Below are 15,818 nucleotides of genomic sequence, written 5' to 3'. Positions count from 1 at the left end.
AACGGCAGATCAACTGGTCTAAAAAGGGAGTCTATTTAAAGGCTAGAGTATACAAATGAGTTTTAAGGTGAGACTTAAATGCTTCTACTGAGGTGGCATCTCGAACTTTTACCGGGAGGGTATTCCAGAGTACTGGAGCACGAAATAAAAACGCTCTATAGCCCACAGACTTTTTTTGGGCTTTGGGAATCACTAATAAGCCGGAGTCCTTTGAACGCAGATTTCTTGCCGGGACATATGGTACAATACAATCGGCAAGATAGGATGGAGCTAGACCGTGTAGTATTTTATACGTAAGTAGTAAAACCTTAAAGTCACATCTTAAGTGCACAGGAAGCAAGTGCAGGTGAGCCAGTACAGGCGTAATGTGATCAAACTTTCTTGTTCTTGTCAAAAGTCTAGCAGCCGCATTTTGTACCAACTGTAATCTTACAAACAAAAAGGCCTAGCGTGGAAGCTAGCAGGTATTTAGCAGGAAAACAGAAGTCGTACTTGTAATAACAAAACAAACTGGAAGCAGGGAACAAAAAACAGTAAGCTGCAAACGTCTAACAAAATATAGCTTACCGCAACGCTGCAAAGATACGACACGACAGGAGCGACAATACCATACACGAGAGCGACATCGACATGACAATAATCCACCTGTGACTGGATGGGAAGACAGGTCTAAATAGGAGCGGACTGATTGACAGTCCAGGTGTGGCCAGGTGCAAATCAGCCTCAGCTGAGGGGGAACACAGCACTCAGGGAGAAAGACAGGAAACCAACAAAATAAGAGTGCTGACAGGAACTAAGGACAGGAAATACTAAACACACAGACTGTCAGTGGCAAGCCTGACACATGCAGCTTTGCCATTTCTTTAAAACTGTCATCGCTCAAAATATAATAATGCATCAAAATCAATGTTGTTATGAATTATTGACTTATTTAAGGCTCCAGTTACTTCACATTAATACACTTTGAAATACTTATTGGGGGGAAATGTTGCATATTTTGTATGTTTGCCATGAAAAAACTAACTTGTCTTTCACAAAAAGGGCATAAAAGAGCAAAAAAAAACTTGACATTTTTTAATAAAAGCAGATAGATCTGAAATTGAATTAGAGATTTAAGTGGTGAAAGTAAACATGTATATAAAAAAATTCATACAAATAAAATAAATATATATATATATATATATATATATATATATATATATATATATATATATATATAAAATCTACATATAGATCTGTAATTGATCTACAGATTTAAGTGTTGAATGTTAAAAAAAATACATATATATATACACATTTATATGTATATACATATATACGTATATATACACATATATATAATCGACAGATAGATTAAAAATTGATCTTGAGATTTAAGTGATGAAAGTAGAAAAAATATATATATATATACACGTGTATATATATATATATATATATATGTATATACATCACATATATACATGTATATTATATGCACATATATATACACATATATATGTGTGTGTATATAATACACACATATATATACATACACACACATATGTATATATATATATTCATATATATAATCAACAGATAAGATTTAAATTGATCTAGAGATTTAAGTGATGAAAGTAGAACATACATACATACATACATACATACATATATATATATATATATATATATATATATATATAGAAAAATAATATTCACGCACACATACATATGTATATATACTATTGTGAAATTAAAAATATCAAAATGGCCACCGCATGCCTTCTTTTTTCATTTTGGCCACCCCTGATGTGCAGTAGAGCCAAGTGTGTAGAGTAGACTAAAGTCACCTGATGAGTTCTTTGTGTGTCCCAAGGTGAAGGTGTGTGACCTGGAGCAGACAGGCAGGTCACAGAGTGAACACTTCCATCAGCTGTCCAAAGAAGTGCTGAGTTTGCGTTTACAATCCATCCTGCAGTTAACCCCGCCTCTAAGTGCCAAGGTCTGCGCACATCACAGGTGGGACCAAGAGACCTGGTTGGATCTGAAAGCAGACGCACGCAGGTGAGTGACATTTGTATTCTGCATGTTCTTTCTCTGAAGTCACATCCAAAGACTCCCTTGAGAAATCATGTCAACCCAAACAGTCTGAACCAAACATAATTTATAGACAATAATCACACATTAAGTAATGTCAACCCAAACAGTCTGACCCAGACATATTTTAGAGACAATAATTATCACACATCAAAACTGAACCCAAACACTCCCCTGAGAAATCATGTCACCCAAAAAGTCTGACCCAAACATACTTTAAAGACAGTAATCACACATCAGCTAGAAACCTGCGCCAGGCCCTGAATGGAATTTCTGAATCTAGACCATGATCGGGGTCAGCCCAAAATGTAATTTGTTTTTTGTTCATTATATCATGTTTAACAGATGGATCATAACTTGTTCAGTGACCAGAGTAAACCCTCTTGTCAGTCAATCACTGCCTTTGTCTCTGTGGGTGGAGGCGGCACAGCTCACACACACACACACACATATACACATACACAGACGCACACACGCACTCACGGACACACACAGTTGAAGCTCATAATGGAAACATAAGCTAAAGTTGTATAAATGATCCTGATCAGCCCCAAAATCAATTTGTTCTTATTACATTTCGAATATTTACAGAAAGTTTGATAGAAATTTGGCCATAACTTTTTAAATAATTTTTTCTACGTTCCTACCTACGTATCAGCCTACCTACCTACTTGTCTACCTACCAACCTGCCTTCCAGCTTACCAAAATACCAGCTTGCCTATCTACCTACCTGTCTACCTGCCTTCCGAACAAACCTACCTGTCTACCTACCTATCTACCTGTCAACCTACATGCCAACCTGCGTAATGAAGTGAAAAAGTTGTATTGGGACACCCTTATCAAAAACTGTATCGTAGACAAAGCAGGGCATACAAAAACCGAGTTACTCTGTATTGTTGTAATAAATACATGATATGGCTTAAATCTTGAGTATAAATGACGTGATGCAATACTGTCCCAATACTTTTGCTGTGTCTGAATTCAGAGAGACACCGGTGTACAAATACTTTTGCTGAGTTTGTACAGACAAATGGGTGTCCCAATACTTTTGCTGAGTGTGTGTAAAGAGACACATGTGTCCCAATACTTTTGCTGAGTGTGTGTAAAGAGACACGTGTCCCAATACTTTTACTGAGTCTGCATAGAGAGGCACAGGTGTCCCAATACTTTTGCTGAGTATGTATAAAGAGACACAGGTGTCCCAATACTTTTGCTAAGTCTGTATAAAGAGACACATGTGTCCCAGTACTTTTGCTATGTCTGTATAAAGAGACGCAGGTGTCCCAATACTTTTGATGAGTCAGTATGAAGAGACGCAAGTGTCCCAATACTTTTGCTGAGTCTGTAAAAAGAGACACGTGTCCCAATACTTTCGCTGTATCAGTATAAAGAGACATGTGTCCCAATAATTTGCTGAGTATGTATAGAGACACAGGTGTCCCAATACTTTTGCTAAGTCTGTATAAAGAGACACGTGTCCCAGTACTTTTGCTATGTCTGTATAAAGAGACGCAGGTGTCCCAATACTTTTGATGAGTCAGTATGAAGAGACACGGGTGTCCCAATACTTTTGCTGAGTCAGTATGAAGAGACACGGGTGTCCCAATACTTTTGCTGTATCAGTATAAAGAGACACGTGTCCCAATAATTTGCTGAGTATGTATAAAGAGACACAGGTGTCCCAATACTTTTGCTGAGTCTGTATAAAGAGACACGTGTCCCAGTACTTTTGCTATGTCTGTATAAAGAGACGCAGGTGTCCCAATACTTTTGATGAGTCAGTATGACGAGACACGGGTGTCCCAATACTTTTGCTGAGTCTGTAAAAAGAGACACGTGTCCCAATACTTTTGCTGTATCAGTATAAAGAGACACGTGTCCCAATAATTTGCTGAGTATGTATAAAGAGACACAGGTGTCCCAATACTTTTGCTGAGTCTGTATAAAGAGACACAGGTGTCCCAATACTTTTGCTATGTCTGTATAAGGAGACACAGGTGTCCCAATACTTTTGATGAGTCAGTATGAAGAGACACGGGTGTCCCAATACTTTTGCTGAGTCTGTATAAAGAGACACATGTCCCAATACTTTTTGCTGAGTCTGTATAAAAAGACACAGGTGTCCCAATACTTTTTGCTGAGTCTGTATAAAGAGACACAGGTGTCCCAATACTTTTTGCTGAGTCAATATAAAGAGACACGGGTGTCCCAATAATTTTTCTGAGTCAGCATAAAGAGACACAGGTGTCCCAATACTTTTGCTGAGTCTGTATAAACAGACACAGGTGTCCCAATACTTTTGCTGAGTCTGTATAAACAGACACAGGTGTCCCAATACTTCTGTCCTTCCCGTGAGCTGAGCAATCAACAGAACATCTTTAGTACTCACTGATTTATGGCCGTCCGCCATCTTTAATGGTGTCGGAAGGTTCAAGAACATCAAATAAGTGATTTCACGCTTACTTGACTTGAGCATCATCGCCATCCATCTAATGCAAATGCATGATCAATATCCACTGTAATTGATCACAGGGCTGACGAAGAGGTGAGTATTGTAAAAACCTTCAGTGCCAGCACGTCAGTCTGCTAAACATTTATTCATGAGATATGAAAAGTTGTGCATCATACCAATCGCATGTACTGTTCACCTGCAGTAATTTTTGCCTCACTCCCGTGAGAATCCTGCGGTGACTGAAGCAATAAGGAGTGGCGGTTGCTTAATTCGGTGTTTTCTTAGAGGGCGGTAATAAAACAAATGTTTCTCACCTGTGACACCGTGGTATTCAGGTGTAATACACTTGTCCACCACTTGTGGCAGTAACGATCAAACAAACAGAAGAAGTCTGGAGCTAAAGTCATAAAGACGTTTCTTAAACCCCCCAAAAATTAATTTTCACTTGCACTTTAATTTAATTAAAACGATGTATTATTAATTCATTGTATGTATTTTACCACAACATTTACTTTTTGTCAGTCATTTCTGAGTCTTCTGCAGTATATTTGGTTGGTACAGTAAATTCTGGACTATAAATTGCTACTTTTTCATAGCTTAAACGACACGGCTAAATTATAGATTTTTTTTCGCTGACGGTCATTATGCAAAAAAAACCAACAAAAAGCAAAGACACTGAACTGGTGTGTTATTGTCTGTGCTATAGTGCCACCTTTTGGAAGAATATGCTTAAAGGGGAACATTATCACCAAACCTATGCAAGCGTCAATATATACCTTGATGTTGCAGAAAAAAAGACCATGTATTTTTTTAACCGATTTCCGAATTCTAAATGGGTGATTTTTGGCAAATTAAACGCCTTTCTGTTTATCGGTCTTTTAGTGATGACGTCAGAATGTGACGTCACCGAGGTAACACACCCGCCATATTCATTTTCACATTACAAACACCGGTTCTCAGCTCTGTTATTTTCCGTTTTTTCGACTATTTTTTGGAACCTTGGAGACATCATGCCTAGTCGGTGTGTTGTCGGAGGGTGTAACAACACTAACAGGGAGGGATTCAAGTTGCACCACTGGCAAGAAATCTGCCCCCAGACCCCCATTGAACGTACTAAAGTGTCTTCACATTTGACCGGCGATGCTAAGGCAAACATGGCACAGAGATGTATGGATAACCTGCAGATGCATTTGCAACGATTAAGTCAACGAAATCACAAAGGTGAGTTTTGTTGATGTTGTTGACTTATGTGCTCATCAGACATATTTGGTCACCGCATGACTGCCAGCTAATCGATGCTAACATGCTACGCTAATCGATGCTAACATGCTATTTACGCAAGCTGTATGTACATTTGAAACTAGATACCCACATTTAATGCAAAACAAACACTTACCAATCAACGGATTTAAGTTGCTCCAGTGTCACAAGATGCGAAAGTCCTGATCTTTTGGTCTGCACATTTTACCGGCGATGCTAATAAGGCAGCCATGCTATGGGCCACATCATTAGGTACACCCACGCTATGGCCGAATAGCGTCAATAGCTATTCGCTCAATAGCTTCAATTTCTTCTTCAATTTCGTTTTCGCTATCTGCCTCCATACTCCGACCATCTGTTTCAATACATGCGTAATCTGTTGAATCGCTTAAGCCGCTGAAATCCGAGTCTGAATCCGAGCTAATGTCGCTATATCTTGCTGTGGTAACCGCCATGTTGTTTGTACTGGCAGCCCTGTATGACATCACAGGGAAATGGATAATGGTTTCGAAGATAGCGAAAATAAAGCACTTTAAAGCATTATTTAGGGATATTCCGGGACCGGTAAAATTTTGAAAAAAAATTCAAAAAATACAACAAGCCACTGGGAACTGATTTTTATTGTTTTTAACCCTTTTGAAATTGTGATAATGTTCCCCTTTAATGCATGTGCTACATTGCTCTTCTGTATGGACTGAGCTTTCAACTGTAAGAAGAAGTGCAGTTCCGTTTTCTACTTGTATGAATTCTTCATTCATTACTCCAAAAAACGTTTGTAAGTTTTACAATATAACTACAACAATCCTTACTTACTGAAGCGTCCCATGTGTGATGTCTGTCGGAGTATTTTCATGCAGATTTGTATCGTGATGTCATCAAGCTGGCGTCGTTAGCATTAGCTAACATGCCAACATGTTTACGAGTGTCTGTGTTAGTGTTATTAACTTAGAATGGCATTATTTTTGTATTGTTTCACTTTCACAAATTCCTCAGTAAATTCACTAAAATGTCACTTTGGAGTTATTGAGTCTGTTTAGCTGATTGGAAAGCTAGCTTGCGCAGCTAGTGGGTCCATGACGAGGACTTCTGTTTTTTTTGATCAGCCGTTTTACTGCCGTGTTACAGACACCATTTGGAAACAATTAAGGTATGTAAATAAACATTTACAGAATATTTCTATGTAAAAACCTCATTTCACAACGTTTATAACTGACTTATAATCCGGTGCGTCTTATATATGGAAAATATTGTGTGTCTTACCCTGATATTTGAGGACTAATGTCCAACACCTGCTGGGCCCGCTCACTCGCTCCAACAGCGGATTAATCGGAACCCAATCAGACCCAAATGGCTCGAAGGAGGCATGGCAGTCGCTCTTTAACTGTGATGGACATCAGTTTTTCCCGGGCGATGAGAGTCAAACACTGATCTCCCGGTTCTTGCAGTGCCCACAGCAGACTGGAGACAAAGGAGGACCGCATTGGCCGTCAGTCAAGTCCCGCACCCTCACAGCGGACCGCACCAGCTGCCCCCGGCGGCTGAACCCCTCCGAGGTGAGTGGTGTAAGCCTGGTCACACACGACACTATGTTACTGTATTGTAATATCTCACCTAGTGGAGGAGAGCGAATCTCCAAACTGTCGCTACCAAAGCTCTCAGTCTGGATAGACTTTTTACAAGATTCTGGATCAGGACGGCAAGCTCAAACTTGAGGGGTTTTGGTACGAATACAGTTTCCGCCATCCAAGTCACTGCCGTTGCATCGTTGGGCGACCTTGTGTACTTCAATCTTTCGCAGAGTCAGGTATAGAGAGAGTGTGGCCAATGTAGTCACCTGTAGGACGGGGCTATTAAACTACGTCATGAAGATACTAAGGACTCAGGGGCCGGACATCAAAATGTGGAAGTTTTGTCAGGAAGATTTTAATCCTTTGAGACTGTGGTGAAGAAGGAGCTGAGGAAGTCAAAGCTCTCAATTTACCAGTCGATCTAAATTCCCATGTTCACCTATGGTCATGAGCTTTGGGTTATGACCGAAAGGACAAGATCACGGGTACAAGTGTGAAATGAGTTTCCTATCTCTAAGGGCCGATAGGGTGAGAAGCTCTGTCATCTGGGAGAAGCTCAAAGTAAAGCCGGTGCTCCTCCACATGGAGAGGAGCCAGATTTTGTGGTTCGGGCATCTGGTCAGGATGCCACCCGAACGCTTCCCTAGGGAGGTGTTTTGGGCACGTCAGACAGGTAGGAGCCCACGGGGACGACCCAGGACACATTGGAAAGACTATGTCTTCCGGCTGGCCTGGGAACGCCTCGGGATCCCCCGGGAGGAGCTGTACTGAGTGGCTGGAGAGAGGGAAGTCTGGGCTTCCCTGCTTAGGATGCTGGCCCTGCGACCCGACGTCGGACAAATGGAAGAAGATGGATTGATGACTATGTTTACTAGATTGCAAAGTAAAAACGTCAGTTTTCACACTTCCCTGTCAATCATTTCATTATTCCATTTCAGCGTGTGCAGATAGTTGACAGCATGAAGAAACAGAAGCTCCAGAGGTTTTGAGTGAAAAGCTTTGGCGGGTCAAATGTGGACTGCAAACCGCCAGTTGAATAGGGCTGATTGTCTGGCCAGACTCTCTCTGATCGGTCAAAAGCTCTTCACGTGACTACGAGTCGCCATTTTGCTGCCAATTTTGAAACCGAGATGGCTATAATCTCTCTATACATGGGTCTTTCTAATGCGTGAACCTTGGTCGCCGGCATGAGCGTGCTGACTCCCGAGCTAAAAGCCTGTGCCATCAATGCTAAAGCCAGCACTGCCCTTGAAGTTGTCGGGGAGTGAGGTTTACCAAGTACGCCGGCTGGCCTCCGTTACACTCGTGCCCAGGGTCACCCTCACCGGTATGGGGGCCTACAGGTCTGTAAGACTGATTGTTGGTTCGTGTGCACGGTCCTGATTTTAAAAGTTGAACTGTTGTGGTCATTAACCCTGTCAACTGAGAGTAGTCAACATTTTAGTTTGTTGTTTAGATGCTGTTAGGGCAGGGGTCCGAAACCTTTACCATTCATAGAGCCATTTTGACCCGTTTCACAAAATAAAGAAAACAATGGGAGCCACAAAACGGTTTTGAAATTTAAAATGAGATAACACTGCATACAGAGTTTTTTTTTTCTTTGTGCTATGTATAAACCAGGGGTCTCAGCCCGCACCTTAATACGAAAATTTAACGTTAGTGCGGCACGCGAGATTTATATGAATGCTGCTTGACAACATCACACTTGTCGACCCTCCGAATTTGTCTGGGAGACTGTCGGATTTCAAATCATCTTATTTCGCGAAACTCTGCTGGTGTTCACCCTGACAACAATAATGAGGGCACGCTATGATGGCGGATCCTTTAACGCCTTCAACAACCTGTGCTTACAGCTTGCCAGACCAGTCACATGTTGATTGTGGTTTGGTTACTGCTGACACACGTAAGTCAAGGCATACTTGTTCAACAGCCACACAGGTTACACTGATGGTTGTGATATAAATAACTTTAACACTCTTACTAAAATGCGCCACACTGTGAACCCACACCAAACAAAAACAACAAACACACTTCAGGAGAACTGTAACACAACATAAACACAACAGAAGAAATACCCAGAATCCCATGCATTCCTAACTCTTCCGGGCTGCATTATACACCCCCCCCCCAACCCCCTTCCGTGCGTTGGTTGAGGTGGGCGTGGGTGTATAATGTAGACCGGAAAAGTTAGGGATGCATGGGATTCTGGGAAAACCAGGGATATTACTGGGAAAGGCACTGAAATCCGGGCAACCTCCCGGAAAAATCTTGAGGGTCGGCAAGTATGCAGCTGAGCCTCATCAGAGTGATCAAAGAGCTGCATGTGGCTCCGGAGCCGCGGTTTGCCGACCCCTGTGTTAGGGGAATGTTTTCCCACCTTAGAAGTTACGATCTCTGGCCTTGGTTTTGCTGGAAGAAAATAAATCAGGTCTCATCCAAACACACACAAGTCCCTCTGGTTTAAGTGTGTCAGGATGTACCAGATGCGGTGAGGGAGCAAGGTGGACAAAAGCATATAAGAAGGGCGACCATTTTAGAGAAGCTCGAGCTCTTCAGCGGTGGTATTGCTATTGTTTGACTCCTTTGTTCAATCTTGGATCCTGGTCACCTATCTTTATTCAGACCGCTTCAGAACTTAAGAATGTGGGAGGACTTTTCCCTGACGTTTGTCTTTGCATTTCCATCTTGAGATGGAGGATGAAGCGAGCCCACCAGCCAGGCCCAAGCCTCGGTACACGGGCCAGGTCCGCCTTTGCACTGCCCGATACAGGTGAGCAACACCCGCTGAAGTTAAAGCCTCCCGAGTTGCTTGCAATAATGACTTTTCCTCCAGTTATAACCCCTACGATGGACCCAACGAGCACCCTGAAGCAGAGCTCCCTCTTGTGGCGGGAAAGTATTTGTACGTCTACGGCAACATGGACGACGACGGCTTCTATGAAGGTGAGAAGTCGCTATCGTTCTGTGCTAAATGGTGGCTTTGTTCCACTGCAGAATGGCTGATTCTAAAAATTGTTATTGCAAATAGAACATTGTAAAGTAAAAGAAAAGATCAATCAGGTGGTATGTAACGAGAAAAAGTTGCAACGTTGACTCTAATAACACAGCAGGTTTTTTTCTGTAAATCTGTCATTGCTCAAAAATAATAAATAAAAAATCAATGTTGTTAAGAATTATTGACATATTCAAGGGAAAAATAATTGAAATTTTGAGTGTTAGCAACAACAAAAAGGGCAAAAAAAACAAACAAAAAGAGCATGAAAAAAATAAAAACTAATGAAGTTGATCTAAAGACCTCAGTGTTGAAAGTAAAATAAATAAATAAATGTATTTACTTTTTAAACTGTTCAGAAGATAATTAAATAAAATATATGTTATGAATTTTTGACATATTCAAGGCTCCAATAACTTCACTTCAAATATTACACTTTGAAATAGGTTTTGGGGGAAACAATTCTAAATTTTGATTGTTTGCCACAACAAAAAAAGTTGTCTTTAACAAAAAGGGGAAACAAAGCATGAAAAAAATAAGAAAACTTATGACGTTGACCTAAAGACTTCAGTGTTGTTGAAAATAAAGAAATAAGTACATGTAAGGCTGGGCGATATGGCCTTTTTTTAATAACTCGGTTTTTTTAGGCCATATCGCGATATACATAGCGGTATTTTGCCTTAGCCTTGAATGAACACTTGGTACATATAATCACAGCAGCATTAAGGATTCTATGTGTCTACATTAAAACATTCTTCTTCATACTGCATTCATATATGCTCTTTTTAAACTTTCAGGCAGAGAGGGAAATCACAACTACGTCAACTGAACAAAACTGTATTTATTAAACAGTTATTAGCAGGTGACTTTTCAAATGATGCTACAGATTAGCAGTAATGCTACTTTTGGTATCAACGATTGTGCCCCACACATGACAAATTAGAGTTGTCTATTCCAGTGGTTCTCAAATGGGGGTACGCGTACCCCTGGGGGTACTTGAAGGTATGCCAAGGGGTACTTGAGATTTTTAAAAAATATTCTAAAAATAACAGCAATTCAAAAATCCTTTGTAAATATATTTGTTGAATAATACTTCAAAAAAATATGAATGTAAGTTCATAAACTGTGAAAAGAAATGCAACAATGCAATTTTCAGTGTTGACAGCTAGATTTTTTTTGGGACAATTTCCCATAAATATTGATGTTAAAGATTTATTTTTTTGTGAAGAAATTTTTAGAATTAAGTTCATGAGTCCAGATGGATCTCTATTACAATCCCCAAAGAGGGCACTTTAAGTTGATGATTACTTCTATGTGTGGAAATCTGTATTTATAATTGAATCACTTGTTTAATTTTCAACAAGTTTTTAGTTATTTTTATATCTTTTTTTTCCCCAAATAGTTCAAGAAAGACCACTACAAATAAGCAATATTTTGCACTGTTATACAATGTAATAAATCAGACACTGATGACATAGTGCTGTATTTTACTTCTTCATCTCTTTTTTTCAACCAAAAATCTTTTGCTCTGATTAAGGGGTACTTGAATTAAAAACATGTTCACAGGGGGTACATCACGGAAAAAAGGTTGAGAACCACTGGTTTATTCGACATATTCCCACTTGAAGCCGAACCATTGCCAGACGATGGACCCCGTGCTTTTTTTCTTGGGAATTAATTATTCCTTTTTTCTCTCATATTACCGCTCGCAACACTCCGCTAGCATCACAGCTAACGTTAGCCACGCTGCTACCTCTCTGCTCCACGAGGGCGTATACGTATGTGATGTATGAAGTGACAGTATGTGACTTGTGTAAGTTTGTGCGCTTGCTGTCTGTGAGAAGGAGAGACAAGGAGAGGGAAGAGCCTGTTGTGTAATGCCCGCAGCTAAAAACAACTGCGTGAGAACGTATACTCGAATATTACAATATAGTCATTTTCTATATCGCACAGAGACAAATCTGAGATATATCGCATATATCAATATATCGCCCAGCCCTAAGTACATGTTTGACTTTTTTAACACTGATATAAGTGGGGCACTCTTCAAACTGCTCAGAAGATAATTAATTAAAATCTATTTTGTTATGAATTATTGACATATTCAAGGCTCCAATTACTTCACATCAAATATTATACTTTGAAATAAGTTTTGGGGGAAACAATTCTACATTTTGAGAGTTTGCCACAACAAAAAAAATTGTCTAACAAAAATGGCGAAAAAAGCATGAAAAAAATTATAAAAACTTATGACGTTGATCTACAGACCTCAGTGTTGTTGAAAGAAAATAAATAAATACATGTTTGACTTTTTTAACACTCTTATGAGTGGGGCACTTTTTAATCTGCTCAGGAGATAATTAAATAAAATCTATGTTGTTATGAATTATTGACATATTCAAGGCTCCAATTACTTCACAGCAAATATTACACTTTGAAATATGTTTTGGGGAAAATATTGCATATTTTGTGTGTTAAATAAAGTGTTCTATGACACAAAGGGAATAAAATAAATAAAGAAAAAAATACATAAAAGTGGAAAAAATTATGTTTAACTTATTTTTAAAAATGTTATGAGTGGGGCCCTTTTTGATCCCTAAGAATTTTAGTGGGTTTCTTTAACTGCCGTTGCTCCAAAAAATAAAAATGAATCAAATTCAATGTTATAAATGATTGACCTATTTAAGGTTCCAATTACGTCACTTCAAATATTACAATTTGAAATAAGTTTTGGGTAAAATATTGCATATTTTGTGTGTTAAATAACAATGTTTTCTATGACACAAAGGAAATAGAACAAACAAAAAAAACAAATTGGAAAATATTGTATATGTTGTGTGTTTGCCATAAAAAACAGGGTTTTGGCAAAAAAAAATCATAACAAAACAACAACTTGAAGTCGACAGGTAGTTTTGAGGTTGATGTAGCGGGGTTCCCAGGACCAAACTTGAGGGAGGCACTAAAGTTTACAAAATAAATATACCGTATTTTCTGGACCATCAGGCGCACCGGATTATCAAATCAATCAATCAATGTTTATTTATATACTGTAGCCCAAAAACACAAGTGTCTCAAAGTGCTGCACAAGCCACAACGACATCCGCGGATCAGCGCCCACTTTAGGACAAGGAAAAACTCACAACCCAGTGGGACGTCGATGAGAATGACTATGAGAAACCTTGGAGAGGAACCCAAATGTGGGTAACACCACCTCCCCTACCCCTCTAGGGGAGATCGGTGCAATGGACGTCGAGTGGGTCTGACATAATATTGTGAAAGTCCAGTCCATAGTGGTTCTAACATAATAGCGAGAGTCCAGTCCATAGTGGATTTAACAATTATAAGGTGCACTGCCGAAGAGCGGGTCTATTCAGGTCGTTTTTCATACAAAAGGCGCGTTAAAGGGGTTAAATTATGATTTTTTTCTAAATTGAAAACATTTCCTTGTAGTCTACATAACATGTAATGGTGGTTATTTGGTCAAAAAGTTGCATTGATGATGTTTTACAGATCATCTTCAAGCTTTCTGACGGTCAATTAAGGATGCACCGTTTTGTGGGCGGTCTCATTTACGTGGCTCACCTTCGACAGCGTCTTCTACTCGTCATCTTTGTTGTAGCGGTGTAGCGTGCAAAGACGAGAGTGGAAGAAGTGTCAAAAGATGGAGCTAAGTGTTTTAATGACATTCAGACTTTACTTCGATCAATAAAGGAGCAGCATCTCCTCATCCGTTGCTTACTAGTGCAAAAACGCCGGAAATGTGTCCCGTGAAAAACCGTCTGACTGGAACTCTGAACTCTTTAATAACATAAATTCTGTGGGTGAATTATGCAAACCCACTACACCGGTAGTTTTTAGCGCTTCCATAAGATATGTTAGAACTTTATGCTACTTTATATTAGAAATGGCAACAGCAGAGGGTGTATGTCCCATAACAAGAAAATACTGAAAAAGAAGAAGCTTATCAACTACGGCATCAGCACGGACTACAGTGGCAGATGTGAGCAAATTTTTAGGACTTATGCAGATCACAAATACACATCAGCACGTACCAGAAGGTAAGAAAAGTTGTGTTTGCATAATATTATGAAACAAAACGCCAGATAATATGTCTGCTAATGGGTGCCATTTTGGGGTCCTTATACACACACCATAGTAATACTTGTATCCCTGACTATAGAATGGAATAGAAAAGAATGGACTTTATTGTCATCACATTTGCATATAACGAGATTAAGGACTCCAACTTCAGGTGCAGTAGAAGGAACAAATATGGGGTAAAAATAAATAACACAAGAGGTATAAAGGAAAAACTAACAATTGAAATAAACAGACTACTATCCAATAAAAATAATTAGCAATCCTGTACAATATACAAAACACTTTAGAAATTCAAAATACAGTACAATATACAGAACAAGACAAGAGTACCGAAGTAATAAATAATCAGTGTCGGACGTATTGCACTTGAAGGGTATAGTATTGCACAGTAGGGTATTAGGTTAGGATGTTGTATAGGAGTGAGTTATCATTATTATAAGTTAGAGTTCAACATGGTGAAAGCTCTGAGAAAGAAGCTGTCTCTGAGCCTGTTTGTTCTGGCTCTCATGCACCTGTAGCGCCTGACCGATGGTAGCAGGTCAAACAGGTGGAAGCCAGGGTGTGTGCTGTCTATGGTAGCCGTAATGGGCCGACAATTCATCAAGCGGCGCGGCTTAATATTCTGACAGAATTTTGAGTGCCGTGGGTAATGTTCTTTATTTTCAATGGAACATTTAAAGTGTTGGTGTTTACTGGCGTCTTATTGCAGTCTACACGTATCTCTTACTTTGTGTGACTGCCATCTACTGGTGACACATATCATTACACCATGTACCAAATAAAATTGCTTTGAGGTCGGTAAGCACGACCAGAATTATTCCGTACATTAGGCGCACCGGGTTTAAAGGCGCACCGTCGATTTTTGAGAAAATTAAAGGATTGTAAGTGCGCTCTTTAGTCCGAAAAATACGGTATTGAAAAAGAGAACTATCAAAACGACCCATGCATGCTTTGATTGTTGAGAGTGTGGCCCTCAGTTTGGACAGGCGTGTTGTAAAGTCACTTCACGGATGATCTCAGGGACTACTTTCCAACATTTGCCTTCTAATCAGCAGCCATGCATTCATCCTCAGTAGTCAGGAGGAGGAGGAAGGGGAGGAGGACGCTATGTTAAGCTGCACTGACTCATTCAAGATGGCGGCAAGTGTGTGTTTGTCATGAAAGACGTAGACTGATGTCAAGATGAGACCATGCTCTCTTTTAGCCTAATGACTAATACAGCTGGGTGCAACTACTTCACACACACACACACACACACACACACACACACACACACACACACACACACACACACACACACACACACACACACACACACACACACACACTTGTATTTGTTACCTTCTTGAGACCACCCTTTCTAGATGTATA

General features: G+C 39.8%; 1 protein-coding gene across 1 annotated transcript in view; it reads left to right on the top strand.

The window, feature by feature from the left end:
• Positions 1 to 1,896: 1,896 nt before the first annotated feature.
• The window catches only part of rimbp2a (RIMS binding protein 2a), a gene marked incomplete at its 5' end in the record, with an annotated part of 62,121 nt that continues 48,199 nt past the window's right edge, over positions 1,897 to 15,818 (top strand). Inside the window, 4 exons of the mRNA XM_061907395.1 lie at positions 1,897 to 2,040; positions 7,232 to 7,339; positions 10,045 to 10,124; positions 10,188 to 10,297. Of these exons, the coding sequence (XP_061763379.1) occupies positions 1,897 to 2,040; positions 7,232 to 7,339; positions 10,045 to 10,124; positions 10,188 to 10,297 (442 nt within the window). The remainder of the gene's footprint in view (positions 2,041 to 7,231; positions 7,340 to 10,044; positions 10,125 to 10,187; positions 10,298 to 15,818) is intronic.

Source organism: Nerophis ophidion, linkage group LG08 (assembly GCF_033978795.1).
Source record: "Nerophis ophidion isolate RoL-2023_Sa linkage group LG08, RoL_Noph_v1.0, whole genome shotgun sequence".
Classification (NCBI taxonomy): Eukaryota; Metazoa; Chordata; class Actinopteri; order Syngnathiformes; family Syngnathidae; genus Nerophis; species Nerophis ophidion.
The sequence above is the reverse complement of the archived record's forward strand: the minus strand, read 5'-3'. Positions and strand labels throughout refer to the sequence as shown.